The 21,707-nt window shown below is 46.9% G+C and overlaps 1 protein-coding gene across 4 annotated transcripts in view; it reads right to left on the minus strand.

Annotated features, from left to right (window-relative positions):
- Positions 1-21,707, minus strand: part of ALDH1L1 (aldehyde dehydrogenase 1 family member L1) — a 106,338-nt gene that overhangs the window by 20,859 nt on the left and 63,772 nt on the right. For all 4 annotated transcript variants that reach the window (XM_058725743.1, XM_058725740.1, XM_058725741.1 and 1 more), the window contains exons 10-16: positions 20,902-21,049; positions 19,160-19,279; positions 17,755-17,882; positions 13,641-13,791; positions 12,409-12,479; positions 9,201-9,306; positions 7,641-7,728 (exon numbers count right to left, since the gene is read on the minus strand). In XM_058725743.1, the coding sequence (XP_058581726.1) occupies positions 7,641-7,728; positions 9,201-9,306; positions 12,409-12,479; positions 13,641-13,791; positions 17,755-17,882; positions 19,160-19,279; positions 20,902-21,049 (812 nt within the window). The remainder of the gene's footprint in view (positions 1-7,640; positions 7,729-9,200; positions 9,307-12,408; positions 12,480-13,640; positions 13,792-17,754; positions 17,883-19,159; positions 19,280-20,901; positions 21,050-21,707) is intronic.

Consider the following 21,707-nt stretch of genomic DNA (forward strand, 5'->3'; position numbering starts at 1 on the left):
TATCGGGTTTTCCATGTATAATATCATGTCATCTGCAAAAAGTGAAAGCTTGAGTTCATCCATGCCAATTTTGATGCCTTTGATTTCCTTTTGTTGTCTGATTGCTGATGCTAGAACTTCCAATACTATGTTAAACAACAGCAGTGAGAGTGGACATCCCTGTCGTGTTCCTGATCTCAGGGAAAAAGCTCTCAGTTTTTTCCCTATTGAGGATGATATTAGCTGTGGGCTTTTCATAAATAGCTTTTATGATGTTTAAGTATGTTCCTTCTAACCCGACTTTCTCGAGGGTCTTTATTAAGAAAGGATGCTGAATTTTGTCAAATGCTTTTTCTGCATCGATTGACAGGATTGACATGTTGTTATCTTTTCTTTTATTAATGTGATGTATCACATTGATTGATTTGCAAATATTGAACCAGCCCTGTATCCCAGGAATGAATCCCACTTGATCATGGTGAATAATTCTTTTTTTACACTGTTGAATTCAATTTGCTAGTATTTTGTTGAGAATTTTTGCATCCGTATTCATCAGGGATATTGATCTGTAGTTCTCTTTTTTTGCTGGGTCTTTGTCTGGTTTGGGAATCAAAGTAATGCTGGCTTCATAGAATGAGTCTGGAAGTTTTCTTTCCCTTTCTATTTTTGGGAACAGCTTGAGAAGGATAGGTATTATTTCTGCTTTAAATGTATGGCAGAATCCCCCAGAGAAGCCATCTGGTCTTAGACTCTTATTTATTGGGAGATTTGTGATAACTGATTCAATTTTTTCACTGGTTATGGGTCTGTTCAAATATTCTATTTCTTCCTGCTTGAGTTTTGGAAGTGTGTGGGTGTTTAGGAATTTGTCCATTTCTTCCAGGTTTCCAGTTTGTTGGCATATAATTTTTCATAGTATTCCCTGATAATTCCTTGTATTTCTGAGGGATTGGTTGTCATAATTCCATTTTCCTTCATGACTTTATCTATATGGGTCCTCTCCCTTTTCTTTTTTTTTTTTTTTAATTTTTTTTTTTTTTAATGTTTTTTTTTAATTTATTTTTGGGACAGACAGAGACAGAGCATGAACGGGGGAGGGGCAGAGAGAGAGGGAGACACAGAATCGGAAACAGGCTCCAGGCTCCGAGCCATCAGCCCAGAGCCTGACGCGGGGCTCGAACTCACGGACCGCGAGATCGTGACCTGGCTGAAGTCGGACGCTTAACCGACTGCGCCACCCAGGCGCCCCTCCCTTTTCTTTTCAAGAGGCCTGGCACAGGTTTGTCAATTTTGTTTATGTTTTCAAAAACCAACTCTTGGTTTCATTGATCTGCTCTACTGTTTTTTAGATTCTTGTTTATTTCTGCTCTGATCTTTATTATCTCTCTTTGATGGGTTTGGGGTGTCTTTGCTGTTCTGCTTCTAGTTCTTTTAGGTGTGCTGTTAGATTTTGTATTTGGGATTTTTCTTGTTTGTTGAGATAGGCCTGGATTACAATGTATTTTCCTCTCAGGATTGCCTTCACTGCATCCCAAAGTGTTTGGATTGTTGTCTTTTCATTTTCATTTGTTTCCATGTAGTTTTTAATTTCTTCTCTAATTTCCTGGTTGACCCATTCTTTCTTTAGTAGGGTGTTCTTTTACCCCCATGCTTTTGGAGGTTTTCGAGACTCTTTCCTGTGGTCGATTTCAAGCTTCATAGCATTGTGGTCTGAAAGTGTGCATGGTATGATCTCAATTCTTTTATACTTGGTAAGGGCTGTTTTGTGACCCAGTATGCCATCTATCTTGGAGAATGCTCCGTGTGCAATTGAGAAGAAAGTATATTCTGCTGCTTTGGGATGCAGAGTTCTAAATATATCTGTCAAGTCCATATGATCCAATATATCATTCAGGGTCTTTGTTTCTTTATTGATTCTCTGTCTAGATGTTCTATCCATTGTTGTAAGTGGAGTATTAAAGTCTCCTTCAATTACCACATTCTTATCAATAAGGTTGCTTATGTTTGTGATTAATTTTTTATATATTTGGGTGCTACCGAATTCGGTGCATAGACATTTATAATTGTTAGATCTTCCTGATGGATAGACCGTGTAATTATTATATAATGCCCTTCTTCATCTCTTGTTACAACCTTTAATTTAAAGTCTACTTTGTCTGATACAAGTATGGCCACTCCAGCTTTCTTTTGACTTCCAGTAGTGTAATATAGTTCTCCATCCCCTCACTTTCAATCTGAAGGTGTCCTCAGGTCTAAAATGAGTCTCTTGTAGACAGCAAATATATAGGTCTTGTGGGGTTTTTTTAATCCATTCTGATACCCTATGTCTTTTGGTTGGAGCATTTAGTCCATTTACATTCAGTGTTATTATTGAAAGATATGGGTTTAGAGTCATTGTGATGTTTGTAGGCTTCATGCTTGTAGTGGTGTCTCTGGTACTTTGTGGTCCTTGCAACATTTCACTTACAGAATCCCCCTTGGGATCTCTTGTAGGGCTGCTTTAGTGGTGATGAATTCCTTCCATTTTTCTTTGTTTGGGAAAAACCTTTATCCCTCCTTCTATTCTGAATGACAGACTTGCTGGATAAAGGATTCTTGGCTGCATATTTTTCCTGTTCATCACATTGAAGATTTCCTGCCATTCCTTTCTGGCCTGTCAAGTTTCATTAGATAAGTCTGCTACTACCCTTATGTGTCTACCTTTACCTGTTAGGGCCCCTTTATCCCTAGCTGCTTTCAGAATTCTCTCTTTATCCTTGTGTTTTTCCAGTTTCACTATGATATGTCATGCAATTCAAGTTATGTCTGAAGGGAGTTCTCTGTGCCTCTTGGATTTCAATGCCTGTTTCCTTCCCCAGATCAGGGAAGTTCTCAGCTATGATATGTTCAAGTACACCTTCAGCCTCTTTCTCTCTTATTCTTCTTCTGGAATTCTTATGATATGGATATTGTTCCATGTGATTGCATCACTTAGTTCTCTAATTCTCCCCTTGTACTCCTGGGTTTTTTATCTCTTTTTCTCAGCTTCGTCTTTTTCCATAATTTTATCTTCTAATTCACCTATTCTCCCCTCTGCCTCTTCAATCTGCACTATGGCTGTCTCCGTTTTATTTTGCACCTCATTTATAGCATTTTTTAATTCATCATGACTATTTTTTCGTCCCTTAATCTCTGTAGCAATAGATTCTCTGCTGTCCTTTATGCTTTTTTCAAGCCCAGTGATTAAGTTTATGACTATTATTCTAAAATCTTGTTCCATTATATTGCTTAAATTGGCTTTGATCAATTCATTAGCTGTCACTACTTCCTGGAGTTTCTTTTGAGAAGCATTCTTCTGTGTCATCATTTTGGCTAGTTTTCTGCCCCTGATGTATTTTAAAAGCTTGTGTGCTCTACACCTGAGAGCACTGTTATTTTAAATGAAGGTTATACACTGTCCAGGGCCTGGCCCTTCAGTTTTTTCAGGGATTGTTACTTGCTCTCTGTTGTTGTGACTTTTGTTGTTTTATTACCCTATTCATAGTGATAATATGGACCCTCCACCAGGTGTGCTTTGATTTGTTCCTTGGAGTAGCCCTGTAAAGGAAAACAGATAGACAAACAGGAGACAAAAACATGCAAATACACAAACAAATAACATAAACAAACAAATAAACAAAAACAAAAAACTAAAGACAAAAAAGAAAAAAAACCCAAAACACCAACTACAAGTAAAGGAGAGGATGGAGGTGGTGCTGATGGAAGAGCACATACAAAGGGAGAAACAACAGGAGCGGGGTGGGGGTGGGGGGGGAGGAATAAACATTGATTAGGCAGAGAGACTAAAAGGCTTAATCCAGAGAGAAGGGAACATAAAGAATGAGGCAAGGAAAACAAAACGAGGATAAAGTTACCCAGACAGAGAAACTTATGGCTTAATTATTCCAGAGAGGGAGAAGGGAGTGTAAAGAAGCAGGTGTAGAACATGTATCAAGACAATGGATTAAATATGTCTGTTTAGACAGACTAATAACCAGAGTAACCAGCCTAGGGGAGGGAAGAGATAAGGAAGAGAAATGGTGGGGGAGGAGAATATATCTATATATCCAGAGTGGACCTAGAGTTAATCCAGGTAATGCATTGCTTGTCAGGAGTAGCTGTTTGTAGGATCCGTGCAGCTCCAGTGAATACAGTTACCCAGTGAAAAGGAGCGTGGTTTGGTGTAATCAGGACCCACCTCCACTAAGGACCCCGGGAGTGATCCCTGAGGCCCAGCCTTGGTGGTGGTGTTGGTGTCGGGGGGAAATGGTGATTCCCCAGTCTCTTCTCCATGGAGCCGACCCAATGGAGTCAGTTTGAGTTGTCCTCACTGTGACAAGAGTGCAGATGGGGTGGTCCTTCTCGCTCCTCCAACTCCCCTGACCCTGCACTTGGCTAGCATTCAAAGTCCCGCTCCATGCACTCTGGCACTGGGGAAGTGCCTCTCAGTGTGGTCTGATATGTGGTCCTGGCTGGCTTTGTCTGTGCCACTGCATTTCAGGGAGGACCACCTTCTCCTACTGCGGACTGAGAGCTGCTGACCTCACCAGGAGCCCCCTGGGGTGGCAGACGCAAGCAGCCTTTGTCTTTTCCCACAGCACTCCAGGGAGATGGCCACCTTTTCCTCCTGCAGACTGCACGCTTGGCCCAGCCACTGTGCCCAGGGGTGGCGGACGCAGGCAGGTTCTGTATTATCACACAACCCTCTAGGGAGGAACCACTTTTTCCAACTGCAGACTGAGCCTCTGACCTACCACAGCACCCAGGCCTGGCTCCCCTCCTCCCCAGATGCGCGAGCAGGGAGCCGGCTCCAGTTGGAAGAAAGCCCCACAATTAGAGATCGAATCCTTCTCAGTCTCAGTCCGAGGTCTTTCTCCTGTCTAGATACAGTCTTGCACTTCCCTAGCCGCTCTTTCTCTTCCCTTTGTCTCTGCACAGAAGGGGGTCCCTCCCCTCCATGCCCATCTATCTTTTTTCTAGCTTTCCCATTTTCTTCCTTGTAGTTTCAGTCTATTTTCCTCCCAGGCTCTGGTGTTTTCAAAGTCCTTCGGCTTCTACACTTCTTTGTTTGAGAGACGTGGGAAGTATGGATTCGGCCTACTTCTCCACCATGTTGGCCCCTCCCCCAATAATAAAATTTTTAAGAACCAGCTAGAAATTCTTGAACTACAAAGTACAGTAACTGAAATAAAAGTATCAGTAGAGTGGCTCAACAGTAGGTTTGAACTGGCAGAAGAAAGAATCAGTGAACTTTAAGATAGACATTATGCAACCTAAAAATGAGAAAAATAATTTCTTTAAATGAAAAGAGCCTCAGAAAGGAATGGGTTACCATTAAACACGCCAACATATGCATAATGGGAGTTACAGAAAGAGAGAAAAACAGAAAGGAGCAGAGAAAAATGTTAAAATAAATAACAGCTGAATACTTCCCAAATTTGATGGAAAAACATTAGTCTAAAAATCCATGAAGTTCAGTAAATAGCTCAATCCATGAAGCTTAATGTAGAATAACCGTAAGGAGATCCACTCTCAAACACATCTTAGTAAAAATAGTGAAAAACAAATACAGAAGAAAATTTTGGGAGTATCAAGAGAAAAATGATTAATCATTTATAAAGGAACCCCAATAAGATTAACAGAAACAACTGATTGTTCATCAGAAACAACAGAGGCCAGAAGGTAGTGGGATGATACATTCCAAACACTGAAAGAACAAAACTGTCAACCAAGAATCTCATATTTAGCAAAGTTATCTTTCAAAAAATAAAAGCAAAAAATAAAAACATGTCCAGATAAACAAAAACTTTGATAATTTGTTGCTAGCAGACCCACCTTGTGAGCAATACTGAAGGAAGTTCTTCAAGCTGAAAGCAAGTGACTCAGACAGTAATCCATCAGAGACCACCAGGAAAGGTAATTATATAATTATAAAAAACAGCTTAAATGTATATTTTCTTTCTTTTCTTAACTGATTTAAAAAGCAGTTGTATAAAAACAATGTGTATATAATTGTATTGTTGGATTTACAACAAATATAAATGAAATATATTTGACAATAATAGCAGAAAAGAGGTAGGTGGGAGCAAAACTGAAAAGGAGTAAGGAAGAGATACCAGAGTAACTCAACAAGAGGAACAAATGAAAAGAACCAGAAATGTAAATAAGGTTAATATAGCAAACTACGTAATTATATATTTGCTTCCCTTTCTCTTTAACTTCTCTCATAGACATAAAATTATAGCAGCATACTATTGGGTTTATAATGTATATCAATGTGATGTGTGCACAAAAATATGTGGCATAACAGCACAGACGTAATAGAGCAATTAGGAATAGTATTTGTATATTTCCCTGGAGTTAAATTAGCATAAATCTGAAGTATTTTCTGATAAAATCCTAGAGAAACCAACTAGGAAAATAACTAAGAGTTCTATTGTGAAAAAAATCATTAAAAGAATTAAAATGTTACACTAGAAAATATTCACTAATGTAAAGAAAGCCATAAAAGAGACATAGAAACAAAAGACAGGAAACACAGAAAGCAAAAAGTAAAATGGCAGACACAAATCCACTATGTCAATAATCACAGTACATGTGAATGGATTAAACAATCCAGTCAGAAAGGCAAAGACTGTCAAAATGGATCAGAACAAGATCCACATATATGCTGTCCAAGGAGACATCAGATATAAATATGTTGCAAGTAAAGGGATGAAAAAAATACATCATGCAGACAAGAACCACATGAAAGCTAGAGTAGTTATGCTAATATCAGATGAAGCAAACTTTAAGACAAAAACTATTAAGGAAATAAATAGAGACATTTATAATAATGAAAATATTAATAAAAAAGTATGAGGTGTTGTCAAAGTTCTATTTAAATGCTTTCCTTTAAATGACAAAAAAAATAAATGAATTAAACTTTCAACTCAAAAAGTTACCAAAAAAAAAGCACACAGGAGGACAGAGAAGAAAATAAAAATGATAAAAGCAGAAAAAAATGACAGAATAGTAATGGGATGGGTAAGGAAATTCAAGAGCTATTTTGTTTGTTTTTTGAGGGGAGTACAGGAACAAGAACTTTTCACAAATTTAATCAATTTTAAAAGAGAAAGAAAAAGTGAAAAGTATAAGGGGATATTATAACAACCAAAGGGAGAATAAAAAAAGGAATTAGTTATAAGAAATTATTAATACGACTCTATGCCAATGTATTTTAAGTGTGTGCCAGAAGGGACATTTCCAATAAACTAGACCACTAACCACAGAAGAAACTAAACAAGCAATTCATGTAATACCTCCCTAAATGCTCTAAGTCTAGAATGTTCTACAGATAAAGTCTCTTAAATATAATAATTCCCAAGATATGTAATTTATTCCAGAGCCTGTATATACAACACGCAAAAAATGGAAAACATCCGGGGAAACATTTGAAAGCTAGAACCCTTCCAGGTCTGGGTCCCTCCCACGGTGGGAGAGAGCCATCTCCCCAACAGGCTGGCCACCCCCACTGGATCACTGGGCCAGCAATCACTCTTCCCTACTAGAGCACATCATGCAGCAAGCCCTGTTCTGACCAAGTGCATCTCTGACTTCCTGGAGCCCTGGCACCTCCAGATGCCCCTGTCCACATCCCTTACCAGATCCAGGGAGGATGTTGACCACGCCCTTGGGAATGCCAGCCTTCAAGGTCAACTCTGCAAACTTCAAGGCTGTGAGTGGAGTCACCTGGGGAGGGAGGGAAGAAGACTGGGTCAGGAAGGGCCAGGAAGTGGGGCTCGGCCTTCTTCTCCCAGCAGCCAAGGTAGCAAGCAGGGAGGAGCAGTCATGGCAGGAGGACCCTCCAGGGTAAGCCCCATCATAGTGGGTACTGCCAACCCAGCCAGCTTCCCCCAGAGCTTCAGTGGAAAGTGGGGAGTAAGGCCTGCTACCTCCTGTGTCTTCTAGTGCCTTCTCCTGGCAGGCTCCAGTCCTGTGGCCAGGCCTGGCCCCTTCCTGAACATTCATACCTTCTTCACTCAAAGAGTGCAGTGTCCCAGGACTGCCTGGAAGCACCTCAGTGCCAGGCAGTGCCCAGAACTCCCTGGTGGGTGTGAGATTCTAATTACCATGTCGTGGCTGAAGGCCATTCCTCTCCCCTGGCCTGCTAGCAGTGGTTCCTCTTCTGGCCCAGGTAATTTTCCTTGTAAAGTTTGGGTTGTGTCCCACCTACCACCTGGCCTTAGGCTGAGCCTCCAAATCTGTGGGGTGCTGGCGCTGGGAGGGCACAGGCCTGTTACCGGGTCTTCCAGGGACAATTGCCTGGATCTGTGCACAACAAGCCCCCAGTAATGTGAGAGGTTATGGGTCATCTCAGAAGGTTGTTGTCATGCTCAAACAAGCAAATGTGTACAAATTTTTAATTTTCATGTAATTTGTTATGGACTAAAATGCTGCCTCAGGGTGAATACTATAAATGCTAGCTGTCGCTATTGATGGGTTTTAAATTATAACTTTCTTGGAGCCAAGTTTCCCCAAAGTAGCCAGGAGACCTGGGTACGCTGTCCAGAGCCACATGATGGAGCATCTTGCCTTCAGTTCCTAACACCCCTGGGGGCAGGCAGGGGACAGGCTGTTACTTTCAGTATACAGGTGAAGAAGCTGAGGCTCGTGCAAGGGGTTCCTCGTCCCCAGGGGACCCTGCTCAGGCCCTTCCAGCCTGCCTGAGTGACCCTGACCTGTGCAGCTTCCGTGTGAAGGGCTGGCAGGGGTGGGGGGGGGGAGGGTGCAGGTGCACAAATCCCACCACTCCCTTGCTCCCTCCAGGACTTTCAGTCTCTGAAGCCAAATAAGCAACCAAAGCTGTCTCAGAGCATGGGGCCTGGACAAGGGACCAAATAGGGTTTCTGCTCCCCCAAATCCAGAGGGCTGGTATCTGTGGGAAAATAACTCTGCTCACCAAGCAGCTGCAGGTACACACACGGCTAACCTGACTCAGCCACCCCATGGTCGAATGAACAGACTCTGCCTACAGCCCACATTGACCCTTGCTGCCTGCTGCCTCTGCTGCTGTGAGCCGGGCCCATGGAAGGCCAGCCCTCATCAGTAGTACCTTTCCTCCCTTGAGGAGGAACCAGTCCCAGGTGGTCAAAGGGCCCAACAGGGCACCTGTTTCCTCCTCTACAGCCCATAGGCCCCACCTGGAACACACCCAGACCCACCTGGGCAGGCTTGATCACCACTGTGTTCCCAGCAGCCAGGCAGGCAGCTGTCTTCCAGGAGAGCATCATCAGGGGGTAGTTCCAGGGGATGACGATGCCACAGACCCTATGGTACAAAGAAGTGTGTCTTCATCTCTCCACTCATCCTGGGCACCAGACTTCACCTGCCAACTGCTTCCTCTCCCCAAGCCTGACACCCGTTCCACTCCAAGCATCTTGATATGGTGCCCAAGGTCCCCCTGAGAGAGCTCACCCCTGGCCTTCCAGCCCCTGATGGGGCAGTATGTCCAGCGTGGCAATAGCCCCTCTTCCTGGCATGGCAAAATGCTAGGGAACATGGTTTCTCATCGGAACTGTCAGACCTGTCTAAGGATAGTCCAGTAGGGCATGACACCAGGCAGTGCAGGAGTTGACAGAAGGCAGGGCCAGGGAGAAGGCCAGGGACCACCCAGGTGGGCAGAGAGAGTATGGAAGAGAAGTGGGATCACACGGGTGGGACAGGAGGAAGTCAGTGACGGTCCTCTTGGGTGTGAGGCCAGGGTGAAGTCCCATGGAGAGAAGGAAGCAGTCAGCTGAGGAGGCCTAATAAGGCTTGTCTGCTTTGCATTAAGAGATGGTACCCAGCATCAGTGTGCCCCTTGGTCCCAGAGAAAGCCTCTGGGTGAGCAGAGACTCCATCAAAGGGAAGCCCCTCATGGTCCTGGGGGGCCTAATGATGACACATGTGGTCCCAGCAGGCATGAGGCCCTGTATTTCCCTGACTCCTGTAAAACCCAGGGCACTGTCTTCATCAGTGTCGACAATTAATGAGCCGGTCCACACAGAACTGCTCAGGCTACCTAACTTGTTTTCTTCATCATATTCATGATCATCATCACCACAGAATGTTTCCCAAAAGAGGACTTAGCTGAACCCAGGAAGGGGAAGAGCGTGTGTGAAGGCTGAGGTCAGGACATTCTGGGGACCAGCACACCATCCTGGGAACAACAGGGTGCACTCAGGGGTTTGGAGAGCCACTCCCCACCCCATGTACACCCAGCAGACCCAACAGGATGAGAAGGTGGAGGGAGCACGGTGAGTTGTCCAGGGAAGAGGGTGAGGTTATCAGGGTTGTGGGGGCTCCAAAGGAGAATGGACATCAGGAAGTCCCACTGTCATGGCTGAACTGTACTCCCCAAAACTCGCAGTTGAAATCCTAACTCCAGAACGTCCTTATTTGGAAATTGGGCCATCCCAGATGTAATTAGGTAAGATGAGGTCATACTGAAATAGGATGTGTACCTAACCCAATAGGACTGATGTTCTTCAAAAAACAGAGCCATGTGAACAGACAGACATGCACAAGGAGGACACCAAATGAACATGAGGGCAGAGATTGGGGAACACCCAAGACTGCCAGTAAGCCACCAGAAGCTGGGGGAGATGACTGGAGCAGATTCTCCCTCATACCCTCAGAAGAAACCAACACTCTGACACCTGAATCTAGAACTTCCAGCCCCAGAATGCTGAAGCAACAAATGTGTGCTGCTTGAGTCTCTTAGTTTCAGTACTTTGTTATGGCAGCTCTAGCAGACGCATAAACCCGCCCATATAGGGACAACTTTCCCAGTCCCCCAACTCCCTGGGAGGCTCTGCATTAGTGTCCTCCTCAGTCTGATGGGGACAGACTCCTCAGGAGGCATCTGGAAGAGCAGTGACCATGCAAATTCCTGTGACTGGCAGCCAGGTGGGCCATGGTCCCCCTGCCCAGCGCTTCTCAGGCCTGCGCCCAAGTAAGGGGCTCCAAGCACATGGGCTATGCAGGGCTCTCACTCTACACTCTGACACCTGGGCAGGGGAGTTCCTTGTGGGGGCCTGTCCTGGAACACCGTCTACATATTGTGTCCTCTGGGGGAAAGGCTGGGTGGGAACCCCAGCCCTCAGTGCCACTTCCCTCCCAGGCTGCCCCCTGTCTCTGGGGGCTACAGGACAGGGTTTTCCTATATCCACAGCCCACTCTCCCAACAGGGGCTGCCCTCACCAGCAGGCCTGTCCTTCAGGACCTGGTGTGTTCATCTGTACACATTTCTGTTGATGCAAATGACATCTGAACACATTCTCCTTCTGACATACCCCCACATTCCCAAGGAAGCTGAGTGCCCTTGACTACCATCCACAGGGATGTGAGGTCCCTACTGGTGGATCCCAGAGGCCCCACGTTTGTAAGGGGCACAGGGTAGGTGGGAATGCCTGCTGGGTGCTGACCACACTGGGCCTCTGATGCACTTTAGATGATTCTAGAGGGCATTCCTCAGTGCGCTTCCCTCACACAAGTTTTTCCTGGAGCTGTTCCATGTGGTCCCCATAGCTCTGTCCCATGCCTTCACACTGCCATAAGCCATGCCCTGGTTAGGAGGCTGCAGTGTTCAGCATGGGTTGTGCTGGGTTTTGTTGTCAAGGCCCCAGCACAGCTGCTGTGAGTGCTCTTGGGCTTGTCTCCTTGTGCACCTGTGTCAGTGAGCCACCATAGTTATGCCTGTGACGGGGTACATTTGGGGACTGAATAGGCACTGCCACGTTGCCTTTCACAAAGGTGGATCCTCTGCCCGCCTCCCCCCCCCACCCCAAAAGGCAGTGTGAGGAGGCTTCTCTCTCCCTAGGCCTTTGGACCATCTGATGGTGAGGCAAGGCCCCTCACGTCTGGGTTTAACATAATTTCCCCAATTCCTAGTCTTTTCTATGTTAACTGGGCAGGTGTCTGTCTCCTGTTGAGCACTGGTTCCTATCCTTGTCTATTTCTCTATTATTTTACCCTGCTCCTTGGTTCTGTGTAGTTCTTAATTTTTATGCATATTCATTATTATACTCTTTGCAGATAAAATTTTTCAGGTGTACCCTCTATTTCCCACTATGACCCTGACTGATACAGGGCTATTGTGGGGATTAAGTAAAATTATACTTATAAGGCCTCTGAAACAGTGCTTGGCACAAAGCAGCTACTTTAGACATGAAAGCTGTTTTATTTGCTAGAATATAAGTCCCCTGAGGACAGGCATTCTCATCAATTTCGATCATTGTTGTATATCCAGCACCTGAAATGTATGGCATGTAGTAATTAGGGAATAAATAGCATTCAATAGATGTGTAAAAAGGGGATGAGCGCTCACACTACAAATTGCGCAAAAAGTGCCTAGTGTGTGGCGAGTCTTCGACCAACGCTGTGACTCACCCAATAGGCTCCTTCCTGGTCAAGGTCAGGTTGCGGTTTGGTCTGGCTTGGTTGATGGGGATGGTGGAGCCCTGGAACAAACAAGGGGAGTCACTGATAGGGGGCTCCATTGTTTCCTTCCCCCTTCCCCCTGGGCAGCCAGACTGTGCTTGGGGCTCAGAAAGGAACAGGGTCTTGTCTGCATCCTGAAACCCCCATGACTGAGACAGGCAGGAGACACAAACCTTCCAGATTATGTACAACAGGGGTATCTGAGGACTTCAGGTACAGGTGGAGCAGGCAGCCATCAGGGGCAAGGTGCCTGCTGCACTGAGACTGGCAGAATCCTCAGACAAGAAACTGGTCCTGGTACAGGTAAGGCCTCTGGCTTTGACACTGGGGCAGACAAGGGAGGAGGTGGGGGGCCAAGTTGTCTCTGGAGACTGTGCCGGCCCAGGAGGCCCCAGGTGGGGACTGGCTCCAGCCAACAGTGATGCAACAGTAGAAGGAGGAGCAGAAGTTGGGCTTGCCATCATACCTGCACCTCTCAGCCCCATGGAGAGGATAGGAGGCGTGGAGCCCATTTCTGGCAGAGACCCCAATGAACCTTTTGGTAATGGATATCTCTGGGGAAGGGTTGACCCATCCCTGCCTCTGGTGGGCAAACCACTGGAAATGGCTTCCAAGGTCACATCCTGATCCCTGGGATCCAGGAGACGGTGAGCTACCCCTTCTGCAAAGATGTGGAATGGCACAGTTGACCTGATGCAGGTCAGATGATGCAGATGGCCCCAGCATGACCTCGGGAACCTCCATAAAGGCAGAGTTTTCTCCAGTTTAAGAGAGAGGGATGCCAAGTCTGAGAAAGGCAAGGGGGGGGGTGGGCGGTGGCAAGGGCCAGAGTGAGGCCTGCAGTAGCTTCGGCCAGAAGCCGGCAAGGACCTGGACCTTCGGTCCTGCAACAACAGGAGTTGAGTTCTGCCAACACCTGAACAGGCCTGCAGGCAGGGTCTCCCCAGAGCTCCAGATAAAGCCCAGCCTAGACACTGATCTTGTGAAATCCTAGCATGGAACCCAGCCAAGCCTGCCTGAACTTCCCATCTGCAGAAATGTAAGCTGATGGGTTGTTTTAAACCAATAAACTGGGTCATTTTTTATGCAGTATGTAGGCTAACACACTGCTCTAGAGTTTCCTGCTGAGCCCAGCTTGCCTGCGTGAGCTCTCACTTGGTGGGTAAGAGCCTCAGCCCCACCTGAATTTTGTCACACCAGCCAGCAAAGTAGCGGAAGGTCTGGATGGACATGCCCACGTGGGTCTTCAGGGCCAGTGTGTAGACAGCGCCCGCATCCAGAGCCTCGATGGTGGCCAGCTCTTCCTGGTGCTGTTCCATGAGGTCTGCCAACCTGGGCAAGGGGTGGAGTAGGGGAGGGAGATGGGCTCAGGTCAGGACCAGCCTTGCTTATTCTTTTGAGGCCCTTCTTCAATGAACAAGGGCCTCTGCCCTGCACTCCCAGCTCTGTCACACTCAGATGTGCTGACCTCGGTTTTCTGATCTGTGAGATGGGACAGCAAGGTTTACTTTGCTGGATGGGCATGAGGATGATGCCCTTCTGTCCCTCTCTCCTCTCCTCTCTTTTCCTTTCTTCCTTCATAAAATATGGATGCATTAACTACTTTATAATAACACACATGATTCTGCAAAAGCAGTCCCTCTGCCTCTGCAGTAAGGAGGTCACCATCCAAAAAGGTCACCCTGTCTCTGGACAACTTTGACGAGGGGAAAGCATGTCCAGCTTCAAGCACCAGCTGATCCAGTGGAGTGTGCCCCCAAGGATGGTATCTGTGGGGAGGGGGAGGGGAGATGATGGGAGAGATTCAAGGGAAGGTTCATCTACACAGCTCTCCTTGTTAGCTCTCTGAAATCCAGTTGCCCTCCTGTGATTCTGGTGAGTGTGCTGCTATGGGCAGCCTGGGAATTAGGACTGTGCCCCCTTCTCTGATATAAAGGAGCCCCAAAAGCAGAGTGCCCAGGGAACAGGGTGCCTAGAGGAAGGTGGAGGCCACAGACCCAGAGTGGCTCTCAAACTTGTACATGGGGGAGCTCTGGCCCAGAGATAAGTCTGGGACAAAAGACTGCTGACCAGCTCCTCTCTGAATTCAGCCATGGCATGGCCTAAACACCCCAAGTACACACTCTCCCTGGGAAGCCAACCCTAATTCCTGCCCTCTCTACACCAATAACATATCCCTCCAGTGTCCTGATAGCAACCTCTACCTTTCTTCAAACCTTGCATGACTGTTACAGTTATCCACTTAGTTGAGTATTCCAGGACTATTTGCCTCTCCCTGAGGCCTGGGACAGGATTTGGTCTCCTGCTCCCTACTGGACCTCCTACACCCACTGGGCACACAGTCAGTATGTAGCATAAGGCTTGTGAGTGAAACTGTGGGCTGAACAGACATGAGCAATTTAGTGGCATAGCCACATGGTTACTTCAGACACAGTGACACACCCAGGTACTTCTCTAGTTAAGAACAGCAAAGGTGTAAATAACTTTTTGAGAAGCATTATAGACCAAATAATGAAACACCATGTTGTGGCATAGTTGATAGTTCTATCAACTATAAAAAGAGATGTGTCACAGGTATAAATCTATATTATAAATAAGCCAGGGGCACCTGGGTGGCTCAGTTGGTTAAGCACCCAACTTTGGTTCAGGTCATGATCTCGAGGTTTACGAGTTCAAGCCCCACATTGGGCTCTGTGCTGACAGTTCAGAGCCTGGAGCCTGCTTCGGATTCTGTCTCCCTCTCTCTCTGCACCTCCCTTGCTTGTCTCTTTCTCTTTCTCAAAAATAAACATTAAAAAACTTAAAAAAAATAAATAAGCCAAAGATGGTCTCTGTGTATTGGCCCCTAGGTTCTTCATTGCAGGGTGAGACCTGTCAGCTTAAAAGCTTGCTGGATACACATTTATGTATCCAATTATTTTAAACATAGCCCAAACAAGCAGACTTTTAGCTATTTAAAGTCTTGCTTTACATCCCCTGGGAATCCCACTTGACAGCTATTATCATTGGAGAGATGGACTATGCACTTACAGCTGTTGCCTTCCCAGCCCTCTGACCCAAAGATCCCTGCTCTGCTGCTGAGCAACATTGCCAAGACACGGGAGCCTGCCCCCCTCTGATCCCCCAACCTCCAAGAGTTGCTTTGCACTCTTCCCATTCTGAGTAGAGACCCCCCACTATAGTCTCTGGAGGGTCTCCCACTATGGGGGTGACGCCTCCTGAAGCTTGTTGTGTGTTTCTACTACTCATAGTCCTATCTTTTCCCTTGATCAGCCCCAAACCCCTCCAATTCTACCAGACAAGGTCACCTGCATGTGATGTGGCCATGTTATAAAACCCTAAAGTAACTATCACCTAAGCACGCCATTTGGAAAGCTCAGTGAGAACTGAGTGGGATTGTTCACTGTCAACTTTGCTGAGCTGTACCTCTGCCTCCAGCATCCTGTCCCCAGAAAGTACGGGGGGGGGCGGGAGGGGGGAAGGCAGTGAAGCAACCAAAGTCACCCCAGAGGTCCTCAGGACAGCCATGAGGAAAGGCAAGTGTGGGGTGCCACACAGGCTCAGCCTCACTCCCAGCAGCCTGGTCCACCACCAGATTCTTGTCTGTGGACCTAAGGAAGTGTCCGAACAAAAGGTGACAGCTTCCTACAGACTCTGCCACCAGCTCCTGGTGGTCCCTCTCTGGCAGCTGGGGACACTGGCTCTCTAGGTCCCTAAGAGGCTCTATCTTGTCCCTCAGTGGTTCTTGGGGCCCATCTAGTGACTTTCTTTAACTCTCTTTTCTAAATCTTTCTTCCCAGCTTCTCCCACAATTGCATAATGTCTGAACCCTATAATGTATTCTGCATTCCATAATATGTATCCATGGTGGTCTATTTTCCTCATTGAATCAGGGGGCTGCTGAGCCAGCAATGGGCGAACCTCCACCATGGGGACTGGGAGGTTGCATGAGGCAGGACCAGGTTCCTAGGAGTTCTCAGGTCTGGGCTTGAGATGTCTGTCAAAGCAGTCCAGGTCTCTACTTAGAGCTGTTCAGGCACCCAACCCTTCACTATCATGTTGCTGGTGGTGTTATTATGACACATGCCACTAGATGGCAGCAGAACTGCTCAAGGGAAACACTCTTGGGTCAGCAAACATCTACCTCTGGAGTCTGCTTCAGGGCCAGAAGGCTCCTCTCTCAGCATCACCAGCCTGGGCTTGCATGTTTCAGTTTTGCCTAATCTGGGGTCACTAGGTCACTAGGCAATGGCTTCCTAAAATTGATAGGCTCTTCAAGGGGTCTTGAAACTAAATTGAGTTAGAGCAGGCTGGGTGCACCCTTGCCTGCTCCAACCCATACCATCTCTATTCCATTTTGAAACTAGACAGGCCCCTCTCTCTCTGGTTTCCTGTGGTGGAGGCTGTCCTGGTGTTTCTGGCCTCTGAATAGGAAAGAAAATGACATTCTAACTGCAAGGCCAAGATGGAGCCTCTCTCCCACCAGATGACAAGTACATTTGGACCACATCATGACCAGACTCTATGCTTGACAGCTTCCCCAGGACCCAGAGCATAAAAGTCAGGTTCCTGAAACTGGCTTGTTCACTAGGCTTTTCGACACTGCTTAGTTCATCTGTGCAGCACCCTCCTTTCTGTAACCATCACCCCACTTCTTTGGGGGGGGGGCAACTGCTCTTCCCCCATTGGGACCACCTATTTCTAGGGGAGTAGTATCTCTCTTCCAGGCCACACTCCCACCCCATGGTCATAAGTGGATAAACTCTACGTCCTTCCCTAATACTTCTGATGAAGCTAAGGGGAGAGAGCCCCTTCTTCCCTGGTTTTAGAAAAAAAAGGAAAATGTGAGATTCCAGCAGTCAGGGAGATCTGAGCAAGGACCAGCAGGAAGAACAGACCCCATCCTTCCCTTGCTGGCTTCTGCATAAAGTAGCTGTGATCCCTCCTCTGGTCCAGTCCACTCAGAGAAGTGTTGTACATGTCTGAGACTGCCCAGGACCATCCATTAACTTTGCCAGTTTGCCACTCCCATCTTATCAGCACTTTCACTTTTGTGCCTCCTTATCTTCAATCACACTGTTCCCTCCACTGAGGACACTTTTCCCTTAAGGCTACTTGTGTCTGGTGAAATTCTTCCTGTATCTCAAGTCACTTCCTCTGAGAAGCTTTTCTGAGTCTCAGGCCTTGGTCACACAACCTGTTTGGGACCCCAACTTCCTCCTGGCAATACCCGAGCATGCAGTTCCAACCCAAACATAAGGTGAAGTAGCTGACAGGCGTTCGTGGGGTTCTCACCTGTACAGGAGCCGGCCTCGATCCCGTGCACTGATCTTCCCCCACAATCCATTCTCAAAGGCATCCTTAGCGGCAGCCACTGCCTTGTCAACATCGTTAACCTGGGCCAGGGACACCTGGCAGATGACCTATGGTGGAGCAGAGCCATGAAGCCCTCCCTGGACTCCGCGTACACAGATGCCCCATGCCGCCGCTCCCCTGGCTACCTGGGATGGCTCAGTGGGGACAGTAGGCAAACAGGAAGGCCCTGGAAGGGTGTGCACAATGAGGAAAGCTAGGGACCTTCAAAGAGGTTTGCTCATGTTTCTACATACCAGGACCCTTCTTTTCACTTGCCCACAGAGCCCAAACAGAGTAACAGACTCAGGCTGCAGCTATGAGGCTGAGGATCAGCTTAGCATTGTCAAACCAAGAGCAGAAGCCCATGAATTTGGTAAGTTCTAGGCAGAAAGTCTATTTCTTAAGTGAAATAGTCTAGATGTTGAAGGTGACAGGACCATTCCTGTCCCCCATCCTTGCTCTGTGTCCTGACAGTGCCCACTTGCACTACAGTGCAGGTGCCCACACCTCCTGACACCTGGGCATGGCCAAAGGAAAGCCAGGAGGAGAGAGAAGTGGGAGGTGCAAGGCCAGCACCCTTCTTGTTACCAAAGGCATGGTACACCCTCCCTGCCCAAGGGCCCAGCACCCAGGCAACCCTGTCCAGACAGTTTCCCTTCTGGGATTCCCCAAATAGGCCTCAAGGTGGTAACAGCTCATGTTTCTGCCCGAGGGTACTGTATCCCCTTGTTTGTGTCCCCACAGCCAGTACACCCCTTTGTCAATTATTTTCTTTAAACTCCTTTAAGTGACCCAGTTGAGTGTGCTATGTGCTTTCCGCAGGCCCTGAGGGATGCCATAGGTAGGGCAGAATGGAAAACTGAGTATGCACCTGTAGGAGTAAGTGTTGTTTCAGGTAGGTGTGTATGTGAGAATACAATATGCACATACTGGGTCATGACATAAAAGGGTCACAGTCAAGAAAGTCTGACAAACATGGGATTCAAGGAAGAATTCCCAACAGTGGGGTGTACACATATTCAAGAGGGTAAGGCCCATGCTGAGGTTGTTGATGCGTGGAGGGGGAGGGAATGGCTTCATTTCTTCCATGGGGGATTTTAGCTCTGGTCCATCTCTGAAGCAGTCTCCAGACCTTTGGAATCCTCCTGCCTTCCTGGTCTAGCTCCCCTCTGGGCCATTCCTGTAGGGAGGACTGGAAACTGACTACAACCATTCTGTGTGCAAATAGAGGCCCCCTAAGCAGGGATCCCCAGACACCAGGTGAGGGAGTAGATGAGAGAGAAGAAAAGGCCAAGGAGGGGGCAGGTGGAAGGAGAGCAGAAGGGGGTGCTAAGCCTGCACTCACACTTCCGTCTGTTGGGTTGATGGTCTCATAGGTCTTGGCACCCTCAGCATCCACAAACAGTCCCCCAATGAAGAGTTGGTGGGGCATTTGGAGGGTGAGCTTGTTCACCGCCTTTTCCACCTGGGAAAGGAAGTTTTACAGGGATTCACTGCAGTGTGGATCCTTCACAATGTGCATCAGTGGCAGATACAGACCCACAGAAGGACATAGAAAACACTCAGAGATGGATAGATAACCACTCATGCACACACATGCGTGTGCACTCATGCACACTTGTGCACACTCATGCACACACACACACAGATAGCCAAGGGGCCAAGGCTCTAGGCCCCTTGGCCTTCTCAGGTCTCTGAGCCAAATCCAGTTCTGCTGCCTTCCTTGGCTCAGGGAGCTATTATGTGGGCAGTGGTGGCAGCTGAACAATAAGAAGCGATGAAGAGCACAGAATCTGAGGTCAGGCTTCTTGGGCTGCAACCCCTGTCCTGCCATTTACTTGCTGTGTGATCTCAGGCTGGTTGCTAGGCCTCTGCAAGTAGGAAGTGCCAGTTGGCAGACAGATGCTTGTGAGTCACCAGACATGACACCAACCCCATCGCTCACTTCCCTGTAGACCTGAAATTCCATCCCAAATGGCATCCTCTGGGACACCATTCTTCTCCTGAAATCTGTTCACCAGTCATCTGTCTGCAATCCTAAGGCCAACCTGGTATCCATCCTGGCTGCCTACAATTTCTTCATCAGCTTTTGTTCCAAACTATCCCAATAATTCCTGTGGGAGCTCGTAGCCTACCAAGACACCTCAGGATGATTTTTCAAGAGTTTCTTTTAAAAATAAGCTAGCAGGGGTGCTTGGGTGATCTCAAGATTCATGAGTTCAAGCCCTGCATTGGGCTCTCTATGGTCAACACAGAGCCCACTTCAGATACTCTGCCCCCTGCCTCTCTGTCCCTCACCACTTACACACACACACACACTCTCTTTCTCTCTCTCAAAAATGAATAAAACATTTAAAAATTTAAAAATAAATTTGCAATTACATCATCACACTTCCATATATACAAATTGAATGTATAGGATCACTTGTTTCCCTTATTGAGAAAAAGTTCCCAATTCTTCATTCTCTGTCTCTTTCTCTCCCTCTCTTCCTGTCTAGCTTCCTCCCTCCCTCCCTTCTTCTCTCTCTTTTGGCATTTCAACAAAAGGAATTTAATGCATGCAGTTGGTTGCACAGGTGATGAAAGAGCTGAGAGGCCATGAGTCAACCCAGAGATTGATAACAGCAGCAAGCACCTGCCATTACTAGATTAGAAGGACAAATGGAGGAAGTGGTGGTACCAGAACTAGGGTCTAGGGTCCCCCAGCAGAACTAGAGTCCTGGAAGGGTGATCTGGTAGGGGCCAGGGCCACAGCAGCAAGGAGGCAACTACTGGGAAAAACCACAAAAGGAGAAAGAGGGTGAGAAGTACTCTGTAAAAGCCACTTCTTAATATCCTACTCTCATATCTTTGGGTGTCAGAATTTGTCCCATAGACAACAATTTCCTCTGTTGCACTGGGCTAACTGGACTGGCAGCCTCAGGCTATCAGGGTTACCAGGGAGAGTTTGGGACACTGAAGCTGGGCTCTTGAGTGCTCTGGTTTCTGGGATGTCCAGGTTTTCCCCATGTGTCATTGTGGATCCACGGATGTGAGTGTTTGAGAAGTCTGCAGAGCCAAGCCCACGTGGAGGGGCCCAGGACTCACATAGTCAATGATGCACTCGCTCTCTTTGTTGTCCCCTCGTAGCTTCTTCACTAATAGTTGGATGAAGTCCCCAAAGGTGGTTGCCATGTAAACATCTTCATTTTCTAATTCCAGTCCATCACACAGCTCCTTCACTTCCTCAACCAGCCTGGAGAAAAGAAGATGGAAAAGCGGGAGCATGGAAAGAGGCTTGGCAGACCTGCCTCATTCTAGTGGCAGAGGTTATGGTGCCAAACATTTACCCAGAAGGGAAGTTCATATCAACAGCCAAAGTGTGGGTGTTAAGCTAGAACTGGGGCTAAGAGCCCAATCCATGGATTCAGAAGGCCCTAGTTTCAAGTTGTGGCTCCACCACTTACTAATATGTGACCTTGCACAAGTGGAAAACTCCTCTGAGCCTTAGTTTCTTCACCAGCAAAACTGGAATAATACCTCTTCTACTATTTTCTGATAAGCAAATGAGACAATCTACATGTTGATAATAATCAATACGAGATTAATAATAGTCACTGAAAGATATGTTAAAATAATGAAAAGGTTGGGGCGCCTGGGCAGCTCAGGCAGTTAAGCGTCCAACTCTTGATTTCGGCTCAGGTCATGATCCCAGGGCTGTGGCATAGAACCCCACATCGAGCTCTGCACTGAGTGTGGAGCCTGCTTAAGACCCTCTGTCTCTCTTTCTCCCCCTCTGCCTCTCTCCCCTGCTTTCTCACTCTCTAAAAAAAAAAAATAATAATAATACTAAAAATAATGAAAAGGCAAACCACAGATTGGGGGAAAATATTTCCAAATAATATCTGATAAAG

This window comes from Neofelis nebulosa, chromosome 4 (assembly GCF_028018385.1).
Source record: "Neofelis nebulosa isolate mNeoNeb1 chromosome 4, mNeoNeb1.pri, whole genome shotgun sequence".
NCBI lineage: Eukaryota > Metazoa > Chordata > Mammalia > Carnivora > Felidae > Neofelis > Neofelis nebulosa.